Source organism: Podarcis bocagei (genome assembly GCF_964188305.1).
Source record: "Podarcis bocagei genome assembly, chromosome: 5".
Lineage (NCBI taxonomy): Eukaryota > Metazoa > Chordata > Lepidosauria > Squamata > Lacertidae > Podarcis > Podarcis bocagei.
Genome location: NC_138129.1, coordinates 37,003,546 through 37,029,272, shown reverse-complemented (window position 1 = coordinate 37,029,272; position 25,727 = coordinate 37,003,546). Strand labels below are relative to the sequence as shown.

The window sequence follows — 25,727 nt, the reverse complement described above, 5'->3', positions numbered from 1 at the left end:
AAAAATATTTATAGCCCACCCTTCTACAGAATTGTTAGTGCTCAGGGACCTAACATTTTAAATAACAATGGAATTCAAGAGGCGTCCAACATCAGAAAAAAAGGCAAGTGCAGAAGATGCAACCAGTCTTTAAAATAAGATCGCAAAAGTATCCTGAAGAACTCAGCATGTCAGATGCCTGTTGGACTAATACTAAAATGTCTTAAAGTGGCAAAAAGCAAGGAGAGAGAAGGCCAAACTGGCACCCAAGATAGGGAGTTCCACAATCTAGGCTCACTTCTGTGATCTAACCAGCTGTGCCTTGTTCACAATCAAAACATGAAGAAGAGCTTCCCTAATGGATCTTAGGGTGGAGGCAAGTTGATACGGGAGGAGACAAACCCTCAGGGATCCTGAGCACATGCTGTAAATGAGTTCAGTGATAATCACCAACAGTTTGAATTGTGAATAGGCAACTAGTGCAGCTGTTGTAAAACAGGTATAATATGCTCATGTAGACAAACATCAGCTAGTTTTGTTGATACATTCTGGATCAACTGACGTTTCTGTAGGCTCTTCAAAGGAAGTCCCACATAGAGTGCATTGGAAAAAGTAAGTCTACTTGCAGTTGGTGCACCACCCTAAGCAGGGCAAAAGTGATAGATCCATTCACAATCTGTCAAACTGATAGTTAAATAAAACCTCCAGGTTCAGAGGCATTATATAATTTACAGTATTCAGTGCTGGTGACAAACTATGGGAGAGCATTTTGCTTTTGTGCCCTGGCCATTCCCTGAAATGTATTGCTGGTCTGGATAGGCCTTTGATCTTGCTTGTCAGGGCTGCTGTTCTCTTTCCAAAGTATGTAAGGATATGTTACTTTTTTCTAACCTTTTTTTGGTCTGACTTGCTATATATAAGATTTCATCTTGCATTATTTCACTCACCATGTTGAAGGCACACCATCAGTTCATCCTTGCCTCTCTATCTTTTAAATAAACATATTTTTTCCCATTCAAAATCTCCACTTGAACTTCCAATCCATGCATTTTAACATGGTGTCCATGTGGAGAATGGATGATGGTATTGTCTTATGGATTGACTGCTTTAACTGTGACTGGTTTAACTGTGATCTGTATCTATAGCCCAGGTGTCTTTCTGGGAAAGGATTTTTCATTAACAAACAATGTCTGAGCATCATATTCCCCACCCCAAAAAAAGCATTTGCAGAGTGTGTCAAGTACTCAGTTAAAGCCCATAAATTAGAAGATGTACCCTATGATGAGCTATACACACCGGTCATATATGATCTAGTTGAGATTCCTGCATTGCAGGGAGTTGGACTAGATGACCCTCAGGGTCCCTTCCAACTTTACAATTCTATGATTCTGTGTATTTGCTAGCTCTCTGGATTGTAGGTGTAGTGTTCATTGGATTAATGCAAAGCACTCAAATCCTGAGTCTTGTACAGAAGTTTAGTTGCTTTGACTTTTCTTATGACAAAAAGTATGGGTGGTTTTTATGTGCTAGTGCAGTGTGCTTTCCTCTCTCTCCTCCCCTTGTGTGTGCCTTCAAATCTGCTCTGGAGGGTTGGGGACAGAATCAGGAGGTGCGGGGGAAGAAAGTGGGGATCATTCAATTGCTCCATAAGGCGTCCTTGTAGTGATGAAGTGTTATTAGGAACATAGAAAGCACCCATATACCAAATCAAACCATAGCTCAGTATTGTCTATGCTGACAGGCAACAGTTCTCCAGGGTTTCAGGCAGAGTATCTCTCATCCCTACCTGGAGATACTAGGGACTGCGCCTAGGGTCTTCTGCATGCCCTTAGAGCCACCTTGAAATAAAATAAATGTTGAACGTCTTTGAGCACAATGATACGTACTTCAAAGTAAACATGTAAGACTGGGAATGCATATGTGTTAATTTCCTCAAATTCACTAAATTGAAGGGGTGGAGATGAGCAAGAACTCACAACCTATAAGCCGTTTGGGATTAAATCAGTTCACACCTTGAAAATAAATAGTTCTTGTATTATAGCCAAGTATTTATCTTAATTAAATTTTAAATGTTCTTAATGCCAGTCCTAGCCAAGACAGTTTATGATTTTACAATTACTTAATCTGAAACAAAGGAAGTTCTCTTCTGTGTCCCCTCCCAATTCCCCCCCCCTTTTAACTCAGTATTTGGTTTCCAACAAAAAGTAGGGGGAAGGGCTAGTATATCTGTGGAGAAAAGCAGAGGAGAACACACTTTCTCCTTTTCTTGCTTGTTACATTATAAAAAATTTAGCTCAAGGCTGCTGAGCCATCTAACTCAGTATTGTCGAGTCTGGTGACAACTCCCCAGGGTCTCAAACAGGGTCTTTCCCACCTCTAGAGATGCCAGGAATTGAACCAAGGACCGTCTGCATGTAAAGTGTGTGCCCTGTCACTGTCATTTCTCCATTATTATAACGTGCAGTGAATGAAACAAAACAATGATTTATCTCTTTTAAAACTATAAAGTCTGTAATTTAAAAAGTACTTGTTTTGGCAAGTGTATCGTAGTCATTCTTAAGAACATATCAAGAACCTGCTGGATCAGGCCAGTGGCCCATCTCATCTAGCATCCTGTTCTCTCTAGTAGCCATTGATTGCCTTTACACTCATTAATTTGTTTAATTCTCTTTCAAAGTTGGTGGCCATCACTGTGCACTGTGTGAAGAGTTATTTTGTCAGTCCAATGTTCAGCTTCATTGGATGTTCATGAGTTTTAGCATTATGGGAGAGGGAGAAAAGCTTTTCCTCTATCAACTTTCTCCATGCCATGCATAATTTTCTGCACTTCTATCACTTCTCCTCTTACTCACCTTTTATCTAAACTAAAAGGCTACAAATTTGACATCCTTTCCTCATAGGGGAGTTTCTCCATTCCCTTTACCATCCAACTCCACTCTTTGCAATCCCTTTTTGTTTTAACAACTCTGAACAGCTTAGTATCATTAGCATCTTGGCCATCTCGCTGCTCACCTCTTAACCCCAGATGGTTTATGAACAAGTTAAAAAGCACAGGTCCCAGTACTGATCCTTAGGGGATTCCACTGCCTCCCTCCCTCCATCAGGAACGTTGTCCTTTTATTCCTACTCGTTGCTTCCTGTTGAGCTCCTCTTGGGGAATAGGAACTGCTTATTTATTATTTCACGATCACCGAAGAATTTATGCTGCTGGAGGAGACTCGTGAGAGTCCCATGGACTGCAAGAAGATGAAACCTATCCATTCTTAAGGAAATCACCCCTGAGTGCTCACTGGATGGACAGATCGTGAAGCTGAGGCTCCAATACTTCGGCCACCTCATGAGAAGAGAAGACTCCCTGAAAAAGACCCTGATGTTGGGAAAGATGGCGGGCACAAGGAGAAGGGGACGACAGAGGTCGAGATGGTTGGACAGTGTTCTCAAAGCTACCAGCATGAGTTTGACCAAACTGCGGGAGGCAGTGGAAGACAGGGGTGCCTGGCGTGCTCTGGTCCATGGGGTCACAAAGAGTCGGACACAACTAAACGACTAAACAACAACAACAACAACAAACTTACTTGGGGGGTCTGTTGAAAGCTTTTTAAAAAGTCCACATACATAATATCAAGTAGATCACTTCTTCCTATTATGCTTGTTGATACTGTAAAAGAACTTGATAATAGGTTAGTGAGACAGGGGTTACCCTTGTGGAAGCCATGCTAGCTGTGCTTCAGCAAGGCTTATTCTTCTGTATATTTGATGATTTTGTCTTTAACTGTGCATTTTGTCAGACATTAAGCTATGTGGCCTGTAATTTGCAGCAAAGCCCCCCCCCCCGATTCCTTTTTTAAAAAATGGTGTTACATTGGCTGTTTCCAGTCCTTGGGTATGGAGGCTGAACTGAGGAAGGGTTGTTTTCCACGTGGCGCATTGAATCATGTGAGAACCTTGCTTTCATTCTAAAGTGTTACAAATAGGCCAGAGTTACATTTTGGTTCATTAACACTTCATGATAATTCAGAAAATAAGTGTAGTTCCTGATGGAATTCAAGTGAAACATTAGGAAGAACTTCCTGACAGTAAGAGCTGTTCGACAGTGGAATTTGCTGCCAAGGAGTGTGGTGGAGTCTCCTTCTTTGGAGGTCTTTAAGCAGAGGCTTGACAACCATATGTCAGGAGTGCTCTGATGGTGTTTCCTGCTTAGCAGGGGGTTGGACTCGATGGCCCTTGTGGTCTATTCCAACTCTATGATTCTATGATTCTTGCTTTAACTCTACAAAGCAGACTGGGTAGACCAGTCCCAGTACTGAAATCATCTTATTTGTGTCGTAACTGCCTATCAACACGATCATCAGTATACAATTGTGGTATATTCACAAACAGTTCTCTGACACTGACATGGGTTTCTATCATTCATTTCTAAGAAGCTGAAAAACTATTTTGCATCAACTGCTAGTCATTTGATCATTCAGAATCATCCTCACTGCAAAAATGTGAGAATTTTCATGTAAATTGTATCTTTAAAAGTTAATCCTTTTTTTCCTCACTCAGAACATGCTAGCTAGGAAATGCTCTGCCTGTGGTACCTATGAAGTTGAGCTTAATATTACTTAAGTGCACTAATAATGTTCCACCATTTAGGAATTTATTACATTTAACAAGCCCTTCAAGTCTCTTCCAGGTTACATGTAAGCCTTTGCCAAGAAAAATGGTTTCCTCATCAAGAATAAGTGAGGTGTTTCGTTAGGAAAACAAAAGAAAATCTTTCCTTGACATTTGTAATGAGAGCAGATTTTTAGCTTTTCCAAAAAAAAACCCCTTATGTCCAAGCAGGCAACGGATTGTGTATACAGAACAGCTTAGCAGCAAATACAGTGAGAAGTTGGGTTTCTCATGTTATGCAATCTTCGAAGTGTTGTAAATAACAGCATGGGTACATTCATTGTGATTGTGGAGTATTTTGACAAATAGCAAGTTAATAGTGTGTAAAATTATTACTTTTCACTTGAATTGTCTATAATAGGTTTTCAAAGACAAAAATCAGTTGCCAGATGTCATACTTTATTGTGATGTAGAGCACGAGGGCTTTGTTTGCCCTTGGCACATCTGCCCATTAGTTCATAACTTGCAGAACAGAACCTCAGGGGATTTTGTTGGCAGTTTCTGTTGGCATAGTGGTGAAAGATACCATAGGCTGTTTTTCTAGGGCTGGATTATGAATCATTCATGGCAAAGGAAAATAGCAAGTTGGATACCCCCATGGGGGTAGCTTTGTGCTAATAGCTGATGCAGTCAAACAGGCTCTGTGGTGGGGTATTCAATATAATCAAAGTGATTACTATTTTCTCTTCCATTTCTAACCAATCTGTCACTCTTTAGAGTGTTGCTTACAAGTGCCAAGTGAAGCCTTGCAGTGTCAAAATAAAAATGTGCTCAGTGTAAAACAAATGTCTAGAAATGTTTAACATAGCAAACCTCTACAACTTCATAGGAATAATAATTTTAAAAATATTAATGGTAATTGAGTGGTGCTAGATGCATGGCTGGTAGTGATTCTGAGGAGTTTTCCATAAAGCATACATGGCTGTCTGCATTTCTGCAGTCATATGCAGATTCCTAGGTGGATGAAAATGATACCACTCCAAGTTCCAAGGTTGCCACTCATCCCTTTCACAAGCCCAAGAAAGCACAGCTAACCAGAGGAAGAATTTTATGCAAGCATCTTCTAAATGATATGGGCATGATAATGAATGCTGTGTAGCAGACTTTCTCAACCTGTACATAGTGCAAACTGCTGCTTAATAATATTATCTGAAAGTTCTACCCTATTTGCAGTTAACTAATAACTATAGCAACTGCTCACTTGGAGCAGTATTATTAGAAAGTCATTTCTGTTGACTCTGGAAATGATGATCTAATACCATACATCAAGCAGGATACTTTGCTGACACTGACTTAATGTTAGAAACCTATGGTGTCAGTTTGACCTTCTTGAAAGAGGAGACTTTTGACATCAGGCAGCTGTACCATTAATCTGGGTCTAGAAGCTGCAGACAGAAGGAAATTGGCAATGCAGTTTGAATTTCTGTGCAGCTAAGACAATCCCTGATCCCTTTTGCCCTGGTATAGGTTGTAGTTTTTGGATGGGCACAGATTAAGCATGAAAGGTTGCTAAACCCTTTTTCTTTTTACCGTAAGTGATGATGGTGGGACAAAGATGTGATTAGCTTCTGTGAGGGTACCTCAAGTCTGCTGGAGTCTGTTCTAGGTCTTAATGTTGCGAAGCTGTATTTATAAAGTCACTATGAGTATTTGTGTGAGTCTCTTATTTGCTGCTTCCCTCTGAAACATCTGCGTTTTCACTAACATCACTTCTGGCACCAAGGAGCTGATGTTCTTCCCTCATTCATTGCCTCAGGGACCCATTCTAGTGTGAACAAGTCCCTAGTCAGCAATGCTCTTTTTTCCTACTGTGAAGCATGAGCCTGAAGGGAGGTACAGTTTCTCTGGCAATTTCATACTGTGGAGGAAATACAAAAATAAAGGCCCCACTTGCATTTTACAAATATAGCACAGTTACAGATTGCAGCACAGTTTTGTAGATGTCTTTGCCAAAGTCTGTAATAGCACCATTAATGTGTAATTGGTGTTCTAAGTGTTCCAAGCTAATATTTGAAGAGTAATGGGTTTTTTTAAAAAAAAACAACAACAACCTTGCTGCCCTTGTTTTGATTGCTGAGGAATCATCCACACTTCTCTGCTACTTTGTAAAATTCAGACCTAACTGCTTCAAAAACGTGCTGTGATTCTTCATACCTTCCCTGAATTATTTACAGCTTCATGGTACCGAACAGCTACATTAACAGCACCTCTGACTACATGATACTGGTATTTTAATAATTCATTGCTTACTACAGCTGAATCCCTGTAGACTAGAATATGTAGATGCTTGGCTTATAACAGCAGTAAAAGACAAACCGCTTTCCCTGCTGAGACCAGCGTTAGTGTATTTTTCCTGTTGATAGTCTCATAGTATGTATAGTATTGAAAAACTGAAGAGAAGACAGTTTTAACGGGCTTTATCCATAAAATTTCATGCTAGTATCCTATCTTCTTCTTCCCCCCTCCAGTCTCTTGTTTATTTCAGGAGTCCCTCCTGAACAACCCATCCCATATTGTCCACGAGAGCCCTCTATTCTCTACCTCCTACAGAGGCTTTTTAGAAGACAAATGAGAGAATGGGAAAGTTTACTGATGTGAATTTCCTTATGTTTACTTACCTTAGGATTCAGGCTCTATATTGGAATGCTAGACATTAGAATCCAGCCAGGCTGGATCTAAGCATTTCCAGAACCTTAAAGATACTATATTACCTTTTTGTATGTAAAGCAGGGTAGATAAAAATCAATGATTAAAAAAATTCAGATTTTTAAAATTGGAATTTTTAAAAATTGGATTTTTAAAATAAAATGCTTTTGGAGGAAAAATCTTTATAAATATATTTTTCTATTTAAGTTACATTATAGTCCAAAGGCTATTCATCAGGAAATAAGTATTAGTTTTAAGTTTTTCGTGTGTGCTAAAACTCAGTCTCTTAAAAAAAATATTGTTTGATCACATCAGTTAATGAACATGGATACATATGCTATAATGTTATTGTTTTAGTTAAATAAATTGTTTAAATTGTTATTAAGGAAATGATTATTTTTCTCCTTCCAATAAAGTACAGCAGAAACGTTGTCCAAATATAAACAGTTAACCTAGTAAACCTCACAATAATTTCATAATTATCTGTCTATGTATTACTAATAGTATAACCAAATCAAAAAAATTTGATATAACTATAAAAACTCCTCTGAAAATTTATTATTCCAAAAATGAAACCTTTCTGTGGTTGTAAATATTAAGATGATACCAGGAAGAATAAGTCTTTCTGTAAAAAAATGATTTAAATCAAGTCTTACTGACTAGTGATTAAAATCGTGATTAAAATTGATTGGATTTAAATCAAATCCACCCTGGTGTAAAGTACTTTAATGACTTAAAAAAAACCTGACATGAGCAATTTTCCATTTCCATTATACAGTAACAAAAATTGTTTCACTTCTGTGGTTTGTTTTCTATACAGTTAAACTTTGAGACAGGGGAAGGCTTTCTCTTTAGAGATTTCTTAATTGCCTTTTGTTTGTTTGTTTTGCAACTCTCCATGAAATCCCTATTGTAGACAGGTGTAACTAGATTTTATTAAGGCAGCTGTACCCTCCTATACAGGTTTAAGTTATACTTATTTTAGCAAAGATATATCTGCTTGATCTTGTAGTCAGCCCTTCAAAATCCACCAGCTAATGTCCTTGCCAAAGCAAAAACAGAAACCTACAAGATAAACAACCAGCCGTGTAGCAATGAATCTGACTTATTTGCCAGATTTGTGTCATAAAATTATAACTGGTTGTGACCTAATGACAAAATAGATTGCTTGATTAAGGACACTAGAACAGCCTGCTGGATCAGAAAAATGGCCCAACTGGCCATCCTAGTGTCAGAGTGGCCAACCGGATGCCCCAAAGTAACAACTCTCTCCTCACTTGCGATTCCCAGCACCTGACATTCAGAAGCACTCTGCCTCTAACAGTAGAGGTAGAACAGATTCAGGTCGGTATCCGTGTTGGTCTGACACAGTCGAAGCAAATACAAAAATTGTCCAGTAGCACCTTAGAGACCAGCTAAGTTTGTTCTGGGTACAGTGGTACCTCAGGTTAAGTACTTAATTCGTTCCCGAGGTCAGTTCTTAACCTGTAACTGTTCTTAACCTGAAGCACCACTTTAGCTAATGGGGCCTCCTGCTGCTGCCGTGCCGCTGGAGCACGATTTCTGTTCTCATCCTGAAGCAAAGTTCTTAACCTGAAGCACTATTTCTGGGTTAGCAGTCTGTAACCTGAAGCTTATGTAACCTGAGGTACCACTGTATAAGCTTTCCTGTGCATAAACACTTCTTCAGATACCTTCTTCAGATACCCAGTAGAGGTAGAACAGTTAAGCAGCAAAACTCGAGTCAGCTTTTTGTTTCCATTTAAGGTTATTATGAATTTCTTACTTGCCTTAGCATGTCTTTTGTATGCTCTGACATGTTTGGAAAGGGGAGGGGGAAAACCATCTGCTTGAATATGATTATCACTTTGTTCCTAACCAGTTATTGATTGCTTCATATAACAAGGTGCAGTTATTTTTGCCTAATATGCATGTTGCTTTTGCAACACAAGCAGCAGAGCTGCCTTTGGAAAACCTGTTTGCTGTTACTTCTGTCTGTTTAAAACATTACTAGCTAAATATTGCAACGTCATGATGGTGTGGCAGGTTACTGGATTACAGTAGGATTCAAAATATGAAGCTGGTCATTGCAAGCTTTGGTAGAAAGAATAACAGGGCAAGTTATTTTGAGGAAATGTTGCACATATTTCATTACTAACCTGACAGTGGTGTGTGAATTGGCTCCTAATTGTCCACTGAGTTGCTTTGTAGTAAAGGTATGTATCAGACTAACTAAACCATATTTAAGAGTAGTGAGAACTTATGACTCATGACTAACTTAAGTCCATTATTTCAATTGGTCTACTCTAAGAATGACATAATCTGACATAACTCAAAGGTTGAAAGTTCAAAGCAGCAAATGTGTATCCTCTTGAGTCTGCTCAAACCAGATTTTTTTTAAAAAAAGATATCACAATTAATGAGAATTTATTTTTGATCTTCTGTCTCCTGTTTTGGTGTAGCACTTCCATTATAGCAATAATAATAGTGCATCATAAAAAGAGAGGTGCTATAAAATGTAAATAGCAGGTGCTGTTATCAGCTAGCATTGGGGACAAAGCTTTTAGAAAAATCAGGGGAGCAATAGCTACTACTTCATTGATAGATAGGTATGGCTGACTAGCTGGGCCGGAACTTTCTGTTTTAATGGAGATATTGTTCAAACATGCCAGCATCCATCAACAGTTCACTCATTCTGACAAGATAAACTGCTTGCCATCTTTGTTATCTGGACTGTTTCATAAACTTGCTTTAGGTGCCAACCCTGCTCTCTCACATACTGTGCTTGAGCTGTCAGCACAAGCAACCTGGGTCTCATCTCCTCTCTGGAAGAGAGCCAAAATGCATTAACAAGGTAAAAATAGAAGTCTGCTTTGATTATTGTATGTTTGTAGTTGTTTTAGGAGCGCCAGTTTTAGGCCCGAAGTCTCACTCTTAAGAATCAGCAGGGAAATTGTTCTTGCAATAAAAAACAGCAACTTCGTCCCCCTTTGAAAGTTTAGGTTAGAACCTTCCATAAAATGCATACAATCATGCTGATGTTGACAGAATAAGTTTCTTTTTTATTCAACTTTCAGATTATTCTTATTATTATTAATTTCAGTTCTATACTGCTTTATATTTTAAAGAAAAAAAATCTCAAGAGTGGTTTGCAACACATTAAAACATCAAATAATAATAATAATAATAATAATAATAATAATAATAATAAATTTTATTTATATCCCGCCCTCCCCAGCCAAAGCCAGGCTCAGGGCGGCTAACAACAATCAAATAATCAGTCAAATAATCACACAATCTAAAAATATTTCATTATAAAAATTAATTAAATCAAATTGATGGCAACCAATTAAGCAGAATTATGTGCAGGTTGCCAGAGGAGGGAGTCAGGCTGCGCCCTGACCAAAGGCCTGGCGGAACAACTCTGTCTTGCAGGCCCTGCGGAAAGATGTCAGGTCCCGCAGGGCCCTAGTCTCTTTTGACAGAGCATTCCACCAGTTTGGAGCTGCAGCCGAGAAGGCCCTGGCTCTAGTTGAGGCCAGCCTCAAATAAAACATTAATGAAGAAAGTAAAATATAAAATTACATTCAGAGCAACATATTAGCAGGAAACGAAAATATTATCTTAAACAGCAATGTTAACAAAAAAAAAATCTGAAAACATTTCAAAAGAAAACATTACTTAAAGGAAGCCAGTTAGAAAATGCACATTTAAAACAAGAGAATAAACAAGAGAATTAACAAGAGAATAAAATATTATCATAATCATTGAGCATATCTGCTGCTGTTACTGCTAAACCTAACATGGCAGGTGGCAGCTGAGGCTCAATGACTTGGGTCTGCACCAAGATGGTATCTGTCCTCTTCAGCAGTCTCAGCTTTTGTAGCTGGAGTCAGTCAGGGTCTTGTCCCCCTAGGCCAGGTGGGAAAAGGCCTGCAAGGCAGGGAGCAGGTCTCCCAGGACTCACACCAGTAGGTTTCCCAGATATAGTGTCATGGGGATAGTTAACATGGTGTCCACCACACATTTGCTGGACTACAATTCCCATCGTCCCTGACCATTGGCCACACTAGCAGGGGCATCACCTTGATTACATATGTATTTACCATAATATTCCATGTTACAGTTCTGTCTTTTGTGAATATTGTAAATTCCAGGCAAATCTTGTAAATGTTCAAAAACTTATATGCATCTACCTAATCATGACACTCAGCATTTGTGACATAAAGTGAATAAAACATGTAGCATTTTTTTTACAGTTAAAAATTCATCTTGGCATGGTTGGCATTCATGTGTAAATGTAAACATTCACCGTATTTTTAGATACTTGCTGTAACATTCAAATAATATTGGCTACATAAGATTTAGTAGAAGGGTGTGCACGTTTTCTGAAAGCTTTCAGTTAGGTTATAAGCCTTGCTATAATGAAGTCGCCGTGTCAGCGTTGAATATTTTGATTGGATATGTATGGTTCCCCACCTGTCAACTCTGGTATGGTTTGGATGTTTAAGTTCCTCTTGATTTCTTACAGATGATTCCTTGCATAAAGCTTTACCTACCTCAAAATGGTTTGCCAGAGTGGTGGTGGAATATATATAGAAAGGAGAATTCCCTGGATTCTAAGATCCAGTTTGGGGGCAAGTGTGTTTTGGTGAAAGAACCCCAGCAGAGATTTAAAATCATAAAATACGCAGCAAAATAAAGTGTGGAAATAGAGACTGTTTGACCTTTAAAACATGCCCTTCCAAGTTCCTTCCAAAGTTTCCCACTTCATAGAATCATAGAGTTGGAATAAACCACAAGGGCCATCGAGTCCAACCCCCTGCCAAGCAGGAAACACCATCAGAGCACTCCTGACATATGGTTGTCAAGCCTCTGCTTAAAGACCTCCAAAGAAGGAGACTCCACCACACTCCTTGGCAGCAAATTCCACTGTCGAACAGCTCTTACTGTCAGGAAGTTCTTCCTAATGTTCCCCTAGCATAGAAAAAGACTGCACGTTTGGTAAGTTCATGTGTTACTTAGACTTAAGCATGTTGTTTGTATGAGGCTGGTAATCCTTTTTTTTTAAATGATATTTATTACTTTTTCAACATTTTCAACACAACACTACAAACAAACAAAAAAAGAGAAAAAACAATGCAAATACAATACAAAAACGCTACATGAACTAACAAAACAAAACAAAACAAAAACCAACAAAAACAATTTAAAAACCCCTCAAACATTTTCAATATCTTATATTTCGTTCACTTATTTCCAGCGACCTCCTCACACCTCCCTTTTCGTATTCCACTTCTATTAATTGTTTCAGCAATTCCTTTCCATCTTACTCTGTTTTCTATCCTATAATTATCTTTAACACATTCTTGCCTTATTTTTCCTTTAATTTTCTATTAATCTATTTATACTTAATTCCTTATAACATTTCTACTAAAGCCATATAACTTCATTCCAACACTTTTCTAACATTCCTTAATTTTACAATATTTCTATAAATAGTCTTTAAACTTTTTCGAATCTTCTTCCACCAACTCTTCTCCGTGGTCTTGGATCTTGCCAGTCATTTCCGCCAATTCCATATAGTCCATCAACTTCGTCTGCCATTGTCCAACACTTCAGTGTTTTCAAGAAGCAGCCATTCTCTCAACCAGCAAAAAGCAGATGGTTCACAATGAAATTTAAAGGTCTGGCAGGGCAGGTCCACCTCCTTCTTTGGCATCCATCAATATCTTAAGTTTTACTCGAGGCTTCCTGCCCTGCCAAACAACTCTAAAAACATCCCTCTGCCACTTCCTGAAACAATCCATCCCATCCAAAGCTTGCAATGTTTGAAACAAAAACAACATCCCCAGCAACACAGCAGCCCTCATCCCCACCACAGTAACTCGGCCCAACAGTAACAACTTCTGATTTGTCCATATTTCTAAATCCCCCTTCTCTTCAATCCAACATCCTTCACAGTTATCCTTAAACAGATTCACATTTTTGGCGGTCATACTAACCCCCAAATACCTCTCTTTCTCAACCGATGTTAGTCCTGTCGCCTCCTGAAACTCTGTCAAGCTTTCCTTTTCCAGTTCAGATAGGGCTCTGGTCCTCAAATTCATCTTTTCTTCTTTAAGTTCAATCATAATGAATGTCAGCATATGTTCATCAGTTTGTATGGATGGGACTCTCCTCTCCAGTTGAAATGCTTTAAATTCAGCAGCAAGGGTTTTTTCCCTGACTTCATCTGCAGTTTGCCATATCAGAGTAGATTCCTGTGTCAGTTTCTGGGTGGTTTCTGAATTGGTATTCACCTTTTGTCCCAAATTATTTAAACTTTCTACGATTAAGTCAATTTCAATTTTTGCAGCATCCATTTTCACATTTATCACATCTGTTTTCTTGTGAAGTTGTTCCAGCGAATCGTTTATTTTCAATAATGCAGCCACTAAGGCCTCTTCTGTCGACATCCTGACTGTTTTTTCCTTTCCGTTTGCCATAACACTTAAGAGATTCAAGGTCAATTCCAAAGTCTCACACTTTATTATCTTGCAGCTGGAAATTCCCCTAGCCCAGCTCCTGTAAAGTAACCAATTTCAAGAGCTTCCACTAGGGGAAAACAGTTTCTATTTGTATCGGTCAGTATGTCCTCTTTTAAACACAGTTTCAATAATCCAATGTTAGTTTCAATTTTCAGTTACTTTCCTCCTTTTTTTTTGAAAACAACCGGAGACAGTAGCAACAATGTATTCTCTTGTTCAGCTACCTGTCAATGAACGTTCTAAACGCTGTCAATGGACATTCCAAAAAACATCAATCCTGCTAGCAGTCCGTTTCCAGGGTCAGAGCAGCGGTATTTTAACTCTCTTAACTCTCTCCTACAGGCATATTCAGTCCACCACTTCCCCCGTCTTCTCCTGTCTCCAAAAAAAGGGGGGGGGGTTAGTTCTTTACCGATGGAAATTTAGTTTTTTACAAAAGACTTTCCAAGACTTTAGCTTGCAGCCTCCTTGCTTCAGTTTATCTACAAAAGAGGGAGGCGGACTTCCTGTATTGAACCTCCCCGTTTCGATGCCAGATTAGACGTTTAAAAATCCAATTCTTCCCAATTCAGCTCTACTCACGGGTAATTAGTTTAGAGTCAAATTGTCCACAGAAAAAAGTCAGTGCTCTCCTACAACAGCTATGCGGCTTCGCTCCGTGGAAGAAGCAGACGATTCGAAGCACTGCGCCACTCACCCCACATCGCTCCGGATCCCTGAAACCGGGTTTCCCCGCGAGTAGGGGAGGCGCAAAAGGTGCCCGCCGAATCCCACGTTCACAGGCTTCTCCCGCCTGTGATTTTTACGGGTCTCCGCCTTCGCCGTGGCGGTACAGAACCAAATTCCCACGGGGCAAATTCCTCCCGATCAGAGGAATTCAGCCATTGCCGGAGGCACCAACCCGGAAGTCCTTGTATGAGGCTGGTAATCCTACATAAATTATGTCTCATAGGAAAAGTACACGTCAGAAATAATTTATATATCTGATATAATCTTTTGACATGTGTGATATAAAACAAATGGCCAGCCATATGAAGTATCAAAGTACAGGCCCACAACAATTTTATCATGTAAGGAACTGCATGTTTGAATTGACTCTGGTATTGGGTTATTTTAATTTATATTTTGTTAATTAAATAAAAATAGTCTAGTGTGCCTTCAACAGTTTCTGCCCACAAATATTTAAATAATCAGTTGAGACTATTGTTCATAGTAAGTAACTTGAAGATGTAGCTTACTACTTTTGATACATAGTATCAGTCAGTTTGTCAATTCCTGCTATTTCCTAAACTTTGATTAGTCACTTTCTATTGTTGAGCCCATTCACCTCTTGTTCAAGCAATACATTCTGGAGTAATATCATAATTATAAGTAGTATTTCTGATTTATCTCAGGTTCTTCTTTAACCAGGTCTTTGACAGATTGATATTCTACAGCCTTTTAAATGTGTTTGTGGGAGGGGTTATTATTTTGTTGTTTTTGTTTTAACTATTTATTTGTGCCTTTGCATTGTATTTTTATCTTATGAACTGCCCTGTGACCTTCTAATGACAGCTCCATCAAATGTGTTTCTGTACTTAAAAATTTCTACCTGTGTTCACTTCAGCTATACTGTAATAGTATTTTATTTTATTGCTTCTTTCATCGAAGCTGATATTGAAAAATGTGAGAGATTATATCCCTATAGTCAAATCTGAAATATTTTGTTGTAAATCCTGATTCTACTGTAAGTCAGGTGACTTATTTTGCAAGTCAGGTGACTTATTTTTAAAAACATTGTATATAATTGAGACTATATTCTTTACATTCCTCCCACACTTATGTCTTGCAGTATGTTAAAAGGTCTTAGTTAATTCAGAATTTCTAGTATGTTGACTGCTGAATAGTATTTGATAATATAATATTGCTAATTTAAACCTTTTCTAAGTAATACATGTGTTATCTTGGCAAATCTTGAGAAATTAGGCTTTTTCTCAATAGGTTTGTTTAATTATTCCCCCAAGCAAAAGTTGGCTTATTTTGTATTTTGGCTTATTTTGTATTTATCTCAAAACTTTAGCAGTTGATTTGGAGCTGGCATTTGTCTCAAATACATTTTACATTTAATTTCTTCAATCCATTTTAAAGCTGACATAGCAATAGATGCTTGTTCAAACTAATAGCAAGCATTGGTTTTCTATTCAGTAATTGGTAATTTATCCAGGTGCCACCTGTCCAATTGGGATATCACAAGCAATCTGGGTTCATTTCTAAAACATCTAGAACATCTAAAACATACTAGGGGAAAACCATGTTCTATCTAAGCAGTCTATTCAGTCAGTTGTCTAAAAGAACCAAGAGTGCCATGATCCATGTTTTCAGTGTAGATTAGTTTGCCCAATTTGATATCTTTTAACCAAACTATCATACTTTTAGTCAGAATATTTAAAGCACGTTCTGCCCCCTGTCCCCCTTTTAATGAGCATTTCCAGTATATTAGGACTTTGCACTACTAGTTTGAAATACCGATTGGCATGTGGTAGTTGCTCAGGACTAGATAACCTGGATGAATTTTTGAATGAATGAATTAAAAGCTGCAGATGCAAGATGTGAAGATTCTCTGTCTCTTTGATGTAACATTAGATTGTATGTAATCAATTTGCAAATACAGTGGTATCTCAGATTACAGATGCTTCAGGTTACAGACACTTCAGGTTACAGACTCCGCTAACCCAGAAATAGTACCTCGGGTTAAGAACTTTACTTCAGGATGAGAACAGAAATCGTGCGGTGGCGGCAATGGGAGGCCGCATTAGCTAAAGTGGTATCTCAGGTTAAGAACAGTTTCAGGTTAAGAATGGACCTCTGGAATGAATTAAGTTCTTAACCCGAGGTACCACTGTACCTCTAGCATCATTGAAGTTTTATAAATTTAGTTTTATACTGTCTGAACTATTTATAATCTTGCAATTTTCTTTTTCCATCCTCAGGGATTTGAGTCATTTATTATCTTCTAACTGGACCATTGATTCATCGGGTCAAATACTACAAGAAGTGTAAGTTCTTCTAGCTATATTGTAATACGCCATGGGTTTGTTTTGGTGGTAGGCATAGTAATGTAATTTCCATCAGCAAACAGCTGAGCTGCCGTAATATTTCAGGGGGACAGAACAGGCAGAGGTTTAGGAAAGGAGAAATAGAAAAAATGGGCTAAGCAGAGAGGGATGGCCAGCCTGGTGCCCTCAGTTGTTGCTAGACTCCCAACTCCCATCAGCCCCAGCCAGTAGGTCCAGTGGTCAGTGCCGATGAGAGTTGTAGTCCTGACAATATCTTGAGGGCACCAGTTGCCTGTCTTTTTGACAGTAAGGATGGCTCAGGGAACAGCCCAGAGGGAGGGTCCCAGGAAGGGAAGCTGATTAGAAGATGTAAAGTGGCAGGAACTATAGAAGGTTGTCATTTGAATACTGATATTAATCGACCAGCATAATTTATGGCTGTATACCTCTAGTCATTATAAATGCTTTAGACTGAAGTTGAATAGTGTAGATTTCAACACATTACATGTATTTTTTCATAAGCAAGTTCCATTGCCTTCAGTGGGTTTACTTCCAGGTCAGCATATGTAGATTTGCAGCCTGGAGTGCAGTGGTGAATTTTTTAAATCTTTAATCCTAAATGTTGTGACTTACTTCTGTGAACTTGGCAGGCTACAGTTAGTTGGGAGTGTGCACTATTTGTTGCACTTCCATTGCTTAATTTATGATTATTAGGATAGAAATAGTAGTGCTGTGTTGCTGGGAATTTTGTTAATTTTGACTTCAAGATTTAGCAATGATTTCGACTCCCAAATATTTGCATGCTCAAGCCTCTTCAGAAAACAGTAGAGATACTATATTTAGGAACATCAGGAGATTTTAGGTGTCAACAGCTCCTGGGATGCCCATCAGGGAAGGCAAATCTATAATCTAAATTCAAATACTCATATTTTAATCTTCAGAATCTTTTATATGAACATCATATCTTTACTTTTCATTGATAAGGTATATCAGGGTCAGTTTTCTTCGCCCAGCCATGATGATTGAAATTCTTGGTTTTGCTAATTTAAGTAAAACAGTTATGTGCTCTGAATTGCTTAGCTTTCCAGACTTGTAATTATGTTCATAGTTGAGGAATATGCTAGCTTTGTATTTTGCAGGTGTCAAACCAGCGTGAAAGGGTTGTGATGATATTTAAATACATACAGTGTTTAGGTTACCCTTTGTCTTTATTGACCATCTATATATTCAAAGTGCCAGTAAAGGAATCTCTCTTTCAGAAAAATGAATTACAATGAGCTAACTGACATTCCGTACTTTGGTGAATTGACTTCTAATATCACACAACTCTCGCTGTAAGTAAATATTTATGGGTTTTTTAAATCTGCAGTTGAGCATGAACAGTGCACAAACATTGACTGGTGGGAACACTGTTAAAGGAAATTGAAGCATGCACTTGAGGATTTTTTAATGTTTGATGTTTTGTTCATGTTTTTATATATCCTGTAAGTTGCCCAGATTGGCTGGGTATGGGCAGGGTATTATTATTATTATTATTATTATTATTATTATTATTATTATTATTATTCAGTGTAAATCTATGTTTGAAGTATTGTATGTCTTTACATTACAAAACACCAGTTAATAGCAGAATAGTGTCCATAATCTTTCTAACTTGCCCATCTGATTACTCTGACTTTTGTTACATTGTGCCCCTGGACAGTGGGCTGTTCAGTTAAGTTGTTCTGGAATCATAATTCCCAAAGAGAAATGATCTATCCCTTGATGCTTTGCTGTGAACCCAACCTTACACTCATACTAAGAGAATGAGGTTCAGTTTTCAACTGGCTGCTTAAACCAGATTCCTACAGGCATCAAAATAACTTCTGTGTGTTGCATTAGAGACACATTGCATTAGCCTAAAATATTTTAAATTTTGCTGCTGAACTTCAGGAACGGTCTAGCACTTTTCTTTCTATTTTTAGAGTGCATAATACAATCTCAGAGATTGCCCCTGATCAGCTACAGCATTACATTTCCTTGGAGAACCTTGACCTCAGCTCTAACCTAATCTCTGAAATCAAAGCCTCTTCATTCCCACGGATGCAGCTGAAGTATCTGTAAGTAGGAGGAGGTTGCTAACCTGCTATGTTGAAAGCACATACTTTAACATCTGCATATCCATCTTCAACACCTTTCCCAAAGGATTCAAGAACTAGCATGGAATGCTGTGCAACAGAATTCTTTTCTGTTTCACCTTCACATAACTTCTCAACAGCAGAATGATTTCTGAAACAAAGTTATAAATCTGTTCTGATTACTAATGTGGTCAGGAAATGCTATAGTTTCATAATTCAAGGTCTTGTAACCGAGTCCCTCTGGATTGCAGGAACATGCAGTTCAGTTTGTTGGAGGTGGCAAGGAGGATGAACATGATAAATGTTTATATAATTGTTCATGGTGTGGATTACTCAACTGAAATTGATTTACACTTGATCAGGGGTTGCCAATGTTTTCTGATGAGTGGGCTCATTTTGAATTTTGAGAGAGGGCACCAGTTACAAAATGGCTGCCATGGAGGCAGCATGGCATAACACAAAATGGCTGCTGCGTGGAGTCTGGCATGACACAAAATTAGAGACGACCAACCTCAATAACCTCATTCTTACCCTGGGAAGTCAGCTATGTCCTGCTGGTGCTGATTATGGAGATCACACACAAACACAGATGCTATTTCTGTCTAATAACAACAGGGAACATTCCTCAGCACCAGGGAAAATATACAGTGTAGCCATACCACTCCAATTTCATGGAAATCACTTGTAAGGTGCCTGCACATTTTGCTCCAAAACTACTTTATAGGAGGACTGGAGACTTACTTTTTTTTTTTAATGGAAGCTGAGGCATCTACTCAGGGGCACCACTGGAAGCTTTCATGGGTGGCATGACACCCACAGGTGCTGGGTTGGTAACTCCACACTAGATTCAAATAGACATAAAGAAGTGGAAATTAGTTCTCCCCAGGAGGCATTGATGACCACCAACTTGAATGGCCTTAAAATAGTATTAGACACATTCATGGAGAAGAGGGCTATCAGTGGCTACCTCCACAGTTGGAGGCAGCAGTGTTCCCAGATACCAGTTGCTGGAAACCAAGGGAGGGGAGAGTGCTCATCTGCTCACTGGTTTCTTACAGGAATTAAGTTGGCTACTGTGATAACAGGATGCTAGAATAGATGGGCCCTTGGCCTGATCCAGCAGGCTGCTCTTATATTCTTATGTACATAATTGTCCTTGATTAGCTCTTGACTGTAGCCACTCAGGATCAGTGAAATAACCTACAATAAACTTTCTCCTTTTTGAAACTGGGCTTCCTCGAGGGAAGGAATAGCAGCTCCTTTGAAATTATTGTGTAGTTTGTCAAGCAGGATTCAATGATATGAAGCTATGTGTTCCTTTTGTCTGTGCTTTAACAGGAATCTGAGCAACAACAGAATCACTACTCTGGAAGCAGGCTGTTTCGATAACTTAACCAGCTTCTTAATCGTTTTGAAACTAAACAGAAACAGAATAAGCATGATTCCACTGAAGACCTTCAGGTTGCCTCATGTACAGTTATTGTAAGTGATTATACCCTATAATCAGTTCTGAACCTTCATGCTGAATATGCCAAGCATTGTTAGCAACAGCACTTAGGGTGTGGGTACGGCTGTGCTTCACTCACTGGATTGGAACAGGGTCAGGAGGAGTGCTAGGTCACCAATGGTGTCCACCTTGCAGGTGCAGGCGCATCTGCAGGGTTGCCACGGCTGCTGGCAACCAGAGTTGGCAGGATGGGAACAATTCATTCTGCCCCACCCTGCCAACTGGCTGGGAGGGCACTGCTACCACGCCACCCTCCTCATTTGCTACTGCTAATCGCTATCAAAAAGATGTGAGATTAAATATAGCTTTGCATTTTATGTGCACATTTTTTAAAGAATGAAAGTGGGATAATCATCACTGCAGGAGGTGGGGAGGGCAAGTTCAAGCAATTCCTTCCGTTCTGTGGTCCGGATGTGTATTGCTCCTACAAAACTGCAGAGAATTGGTAGGGAAATTCATACTGATAATCAGTGAATCCATGTTGCATGATTTTGCAACTAAGGTCTTGCTCACTTGCATTTGATTTTTTTGCAGTTGTACTACTTCCCTTTTGAATGGCTAAATGACATCCTCATAGATCAGAATCTTAATAGTACTACTAGTGTTTTTGTGAGACAAGAAGCATAGAGCAAATAAAGATTATACTTTGATTTCAACCAACTAACATTTATAATATATTATTTAGGGAACTTAAAAGAAACCGAATTAAAACAATAGAGAGCCTTACCTTCCAAGGCTTGGACTCCTTAAAATCATTAAAAATGCAGCGGAATGGAATTAACAAGCTAATGGATGGTGCCTTCTTTGGACTGGATAACATGGAAGAATTGTAAGTACACATTGTTATGGTCCCTTCATAAGAAGGCCTGGAGGATTGTATTTGATAATCAACAAACTTAGGACTGGATTTAACTAACCGGTCCTGCTAGCAGAAGCCCATGCAAGGACATCCACTTGCACAATGGGTCTCTTCCCCGCTCTCCTTCCTCCTCATTGTTTTAGGATGAATGTATGGGAGAACTTCCAGAACTGGGAGGGCACAGAGAAGGAAGATCATTCTATCAGACAAGCCATCTCCTGAGCACTATGCTGAATTACTGGCATGTCTTCTGATTGAGTTGATTACTTCTCAGTTATGTTCCTTCATAGGACAAAACACATTGTTATGATGTCTTCGTAGTGTTAAAGTGGTCACCACTTTTTTAACTTTAGAAGAAGCAAAGCAGAATGATAAGTGGATGCCTCTAGAGATTTGAACAGTCTCCCAGGGTTGAGTAGTTTGGACCAAGCTGGCTAACTGGTTTTGGTAGAGAGTGTAATCATCACATTTAACAGTTTGTTCCCTATTGTGTAACTTCTAGGTTTCCATAGAATGGTGGCAGGTCATGTTCTCCCAAATAATAGAATCATAAACGGAATTGAGTTACTGAATTCATCAGCTAACCCTGTTTCTGCCTCACTAGGCCACTTTCCCCATGTCTCTTGCTTCCTAGTTAACCATTTTATTTCACTGCGCTCTCAGATTTTTACTTGTGTGTTGAGGACTATTATGAAGCTTAGTATTTGTAAATCACTCTGCATGTGTCCTCAGTAAAGTGGTAGAAAAGTATAGTGCTCACATATAACATTTGCTTTTGCTTCTACAGAGAACTGGAACAGAATAACCTGACCGACATAAACAAGGGTTGGCTGTATGGTTTGAAGGCATTACAGCAGCTCTATATCAGCCAGAATGCCATTAACAGGATCAGTCCTGATGCGTGGGAGTTCTGCCAAAGGCTTTCTGAACTGTAAGAACTATGATTTGATTCCTTGGGGCTTTTTTCTGATGTTAACTGGAGTAAAATCAGCAACAAAAATGATCTTACTTTAGTTTCTGCAGGGAAAGTTGCTTAATTTCTCTAACAAAAAGGTCTCGTTCTTCTTAAATAGTTTCGTGATGTCATTGCACTTCTACTTTTTTATCTATTTACATTTTTCTCTCCATTGTGTTACATTTCAGCGATCTATCTTACAACCAGCTGACCCGCCTAGATGAATCTGCTTTTGTTGGACTGAGTTTATTGGAGAGATTAAATCTGAGTGACAACAGAGTCAGTCATATCGCAGATGGTGTCTTTAAAGGACTTTCAAATCTGCAGTCTTTGTAAGTGCGTAAAACAGATAAATAAAGTAGACATTTATTATGAAGAGTATAGCTATTCACTGTGATAAGTAAAAACCCAATGAAAAGTAGCAGATTTTAAATTAAAAAATGAATGCAAATGTTAAATGTTGGTTCATTTAGCACATGCCTAAATAGTCACAGTCTTCAGAAAAGCTTATGTAAGCAGTTATAGTCTCTTAATCTTAATACAAACTTTAAATGATCCAGTTAAAACTAATCTTTTAGACTTACAATAGCATGAAAAAGAGCAGCAGTTTAATTAGTGGGTTTTGTTAGAATCTAAGGAGGTGTCAGGCAGCTGACCCACAGGCTTTTTGGTTCAGGGTCGCTGGCTCTTTAGACAATGGGGTGAAAATGTTTAACAGGGCTCCAAGCATTCATGCCTAACCAGGCATGAACAGCAAACTCAGCTGGCCCACACAATAAGGGCCTGCTTTGAGTTTCTTAGGTTCTTCAAAAGAACTTGCCATGCTTCAAAGTGGGATGGAAATGTGGGAATTTTAACAGCCAGGAAAATTCTCATAAAATTGAATATATTCTGTTTTTATTACTTTACCACTTCAAGGACCTAGTTCCAGGCAGAAAAGTGGGCTATAGAAGATTTTTTATGCAGTACAGTCATACCTCGGGATGAATACGCTTCAGGTTGAGCATTTTGCGGGTTGCGCTCTGCGGCAACCTGGAAGTAACGGAACGTGTAACTTCCCGGTTTCACCACTCGCGCATGCGCAGACGCTCAAAATGATGTCACGCGCAGAAGCGGCAAAACGCAACATGCACAGTCGTGTGTTACGTTCGCTTCAGGATGCAAACAGGGCTCTGGAACGGATCCTGTTCGCATCCAGAGGTACCACTGTACAAGCTTCTCTTTGCATTTGTAAGGTGTAAGTTAATGCTAGCGGACCTATTGGCTGTGTTAATACATCACTCTAAATCAGCTTAGTGCAGAGACAGCCAATGTGGTGCCCTCTAGATGTTGTGGACTGCAACCCCCATCATCTCTGACCATTGGTCATGCTGGCTGAAAGTATCACATTGGCTACCCCTGGTTAAGCACAATTTCATTAAGTAGAATCAGCCATAGTGAGCCTCAGGCTCACATGATGTCCCCCTCCCATCTCCTCTTCCCACAGGGTCAGCAAGAGGCTTTCTGAAGCTTCTGAACCAACAAACTGTGATTTAACTTGGCTTGTTTCAAACATACTAGTGTTAACCACAGCCTCACTACAATTTGATGATTTGGACAGAACAAAAAACCACAGGGAAGCAGAAACCACACAGAAAAAGAAGAGCTATTATGCATAAGCCCATAGCTTGCTGCAACTTCTTTTGGCCTATACATATTTTGCTAAGCTATGGTTTAGCCACTTAATTTTAGTGTGACCCTTGGACACAGCCATTGAGAGAAATCTTTTTAGTTATGGAACCAGCCAGTAGGCAAGGCATTGGACTACAGACATTTATGCAGTTATGTATAAAGCATTGCAGATCTTCTTAAGTGTATTCTCACTTTATAATATTAATGAAACAAATGAAACAACATATTTAATGTTGTGATGTATACCAATAGATTGTATCAAACATCAGAATCCTCCTATTTAAAAATGCAGTATTGATTGGGTCTTATATGCCTTGTCACTGATAAACTGCTAGCTAAGCTCTAAATTCCTCTGTTCACTGAGCTGTAAACAAAATGAGAATTGTTGCTGTGATATATTTATGACCTGCCTTGTAAAGGAAATTCACTGCTGAATCTATTAGACCTTAATGAAGCATCTTCCCCTGCCCAAGAGGACCTTGCTGAATTGGTTTTAAACAAGAGCCTTCTCTTCTGTGCTGGGGGTAGAAGTGCAGTGTAAGGGTCAGACAGAAATCCCATTAGCCTGTAACAGGATTTGTGAGCAGAACCACCCACACTTCTCTCTGAAACTCTACTCTTTTATGCCTAGCCGTTCTTCACCTGACCTGTATATAATCTCTTAATATGCTAACGTTATTACAAGCTTCTCACTCCAGAAGATTAAGCAATGTACAGGCAGCATTAATTCAATTCATAAGTCTCTTATGAAGGCTCCCCCAGTTCATGGTCAATGGCATATTGTGTTTACTAGATTAACAGATGTTACTCTGCTGAGGAAACAGTGCTGCAGGGCATGTGAGTCCCAAGCATGCTGGTAACTTTAGTTGACTGAGCAGTTGTCTTTCACTTTGTATTGGTTCCATAGGGACATTTTCATATATTAAAAGTGCCCAAAATTGCTTTCATGCAAAGGTGTCTGATCATAATGGGTTAGGGTAGGGTATGTACTATGCACTAATATTACTTTCTCAGCAAAGAGTGCTGCCGTTTTGAAGCCAGCAGATCTCTCATTATGAGGATTTATAGTCCCAGTCTAGTAAAACAGGCGGACAATCTCTTTGCATAGATGAGATCTTACGTTTCAAAAATCACAAGCCAGCAAAGGGAACGGAGGGGAGCTGGTGTTGGAGTTGTGGCTAAAGTTCTCATGTGCTGTTCTTTGGTGCATTTGTTTCTTTAGAGACTTGCGAAATAATGAGATCTCCTGGGCCATAGAAGACTCAAATGAAGCATTTGTTGGACTTGACAGGCTCAGTAAATTGTAAGTCTTACTCGTTATAGAATTGACATACCTACCAGAATGGAAGTGAAGACCCAAGTATTTGTATTTAGTAAAAACTTCAAAAACTTATGCAACAGTAGCCCCACTCAGGCATGTGATTGTGCTGGAAATCCCCCCCCCCCCGGTTACCCTATCCATCTTTACAACCACCATGAATTAAGGCATTCTTTTGAACTGGGGAGCCTCTTCTATTATTAGAAGCTCCCTGCTACACAATTTAGAGCTTTGATTACATTCATACAAATGATCACCTGAAGAGTTTTACTCTAAATTGAAAAATCTATTTAGTAACACTTATGATCAAGGGACGCGGGTGGCACTGTGGGTTAAACCACAGAGCCTAGGACTTGCTGATCAGAAGGTCGGCAGTTCGAATCCCCGCCACGGGGTGAGCTCCCATTGCTTGGTCCCTGCTCCTGCCAACCTAGTAGTTCGAAAGCACGTC

At 39.1% G+C, this 25,727-nt stretch overlaps 1 protein-coding gene across 1 annotated transcript in view; it reads left to right on the top strand.

The window, feature by feature from the left end:
• Positions 1 to 25,727, top strand: part of LRIG2 (leucine rich repeats and immunoglobulin like domains 2) — a 48,198-nt gene that overhangs the window by 6,405 nt on the left and 16,066 nt on the right. Inside the window, exons 2-9 of the mRNA XM_081195169.1 lie at positions 16,784 to 16,849; positions 18,109 to 18,183; positions 18,814 to 18,948; positions 20,305 to 20,448; positions 21,159 to 21,302; positions 22,120 to 22,263; positions 22,476 to 22,619; positions 25,181 to 25,261. Of these exons, the coding sequence (XP_081051295.1) occupies positions 16,784 to 16,849; positions 18,109 to 18,183; positions 18,814 to 18,948; positions 20,305 to 20,448; positions 21,159 to 21,302; positions 22,120 to 22,263; positions 22,476 to 22,619; positions 25,181 to 25,261 (933 nt within the window). The remainder of the gene's footprint in view (positions 1 to 16,783; positions 16,850 to 18,108; positions 18,184 to 18,813; positions 18,949 to 20,304; positions 20,449 to 21,158; positions 21,303 to 22,119; positions 22,264 to 22,475; positions 22,620 to 25,180; positions 25,262 to 25,727) is intronic.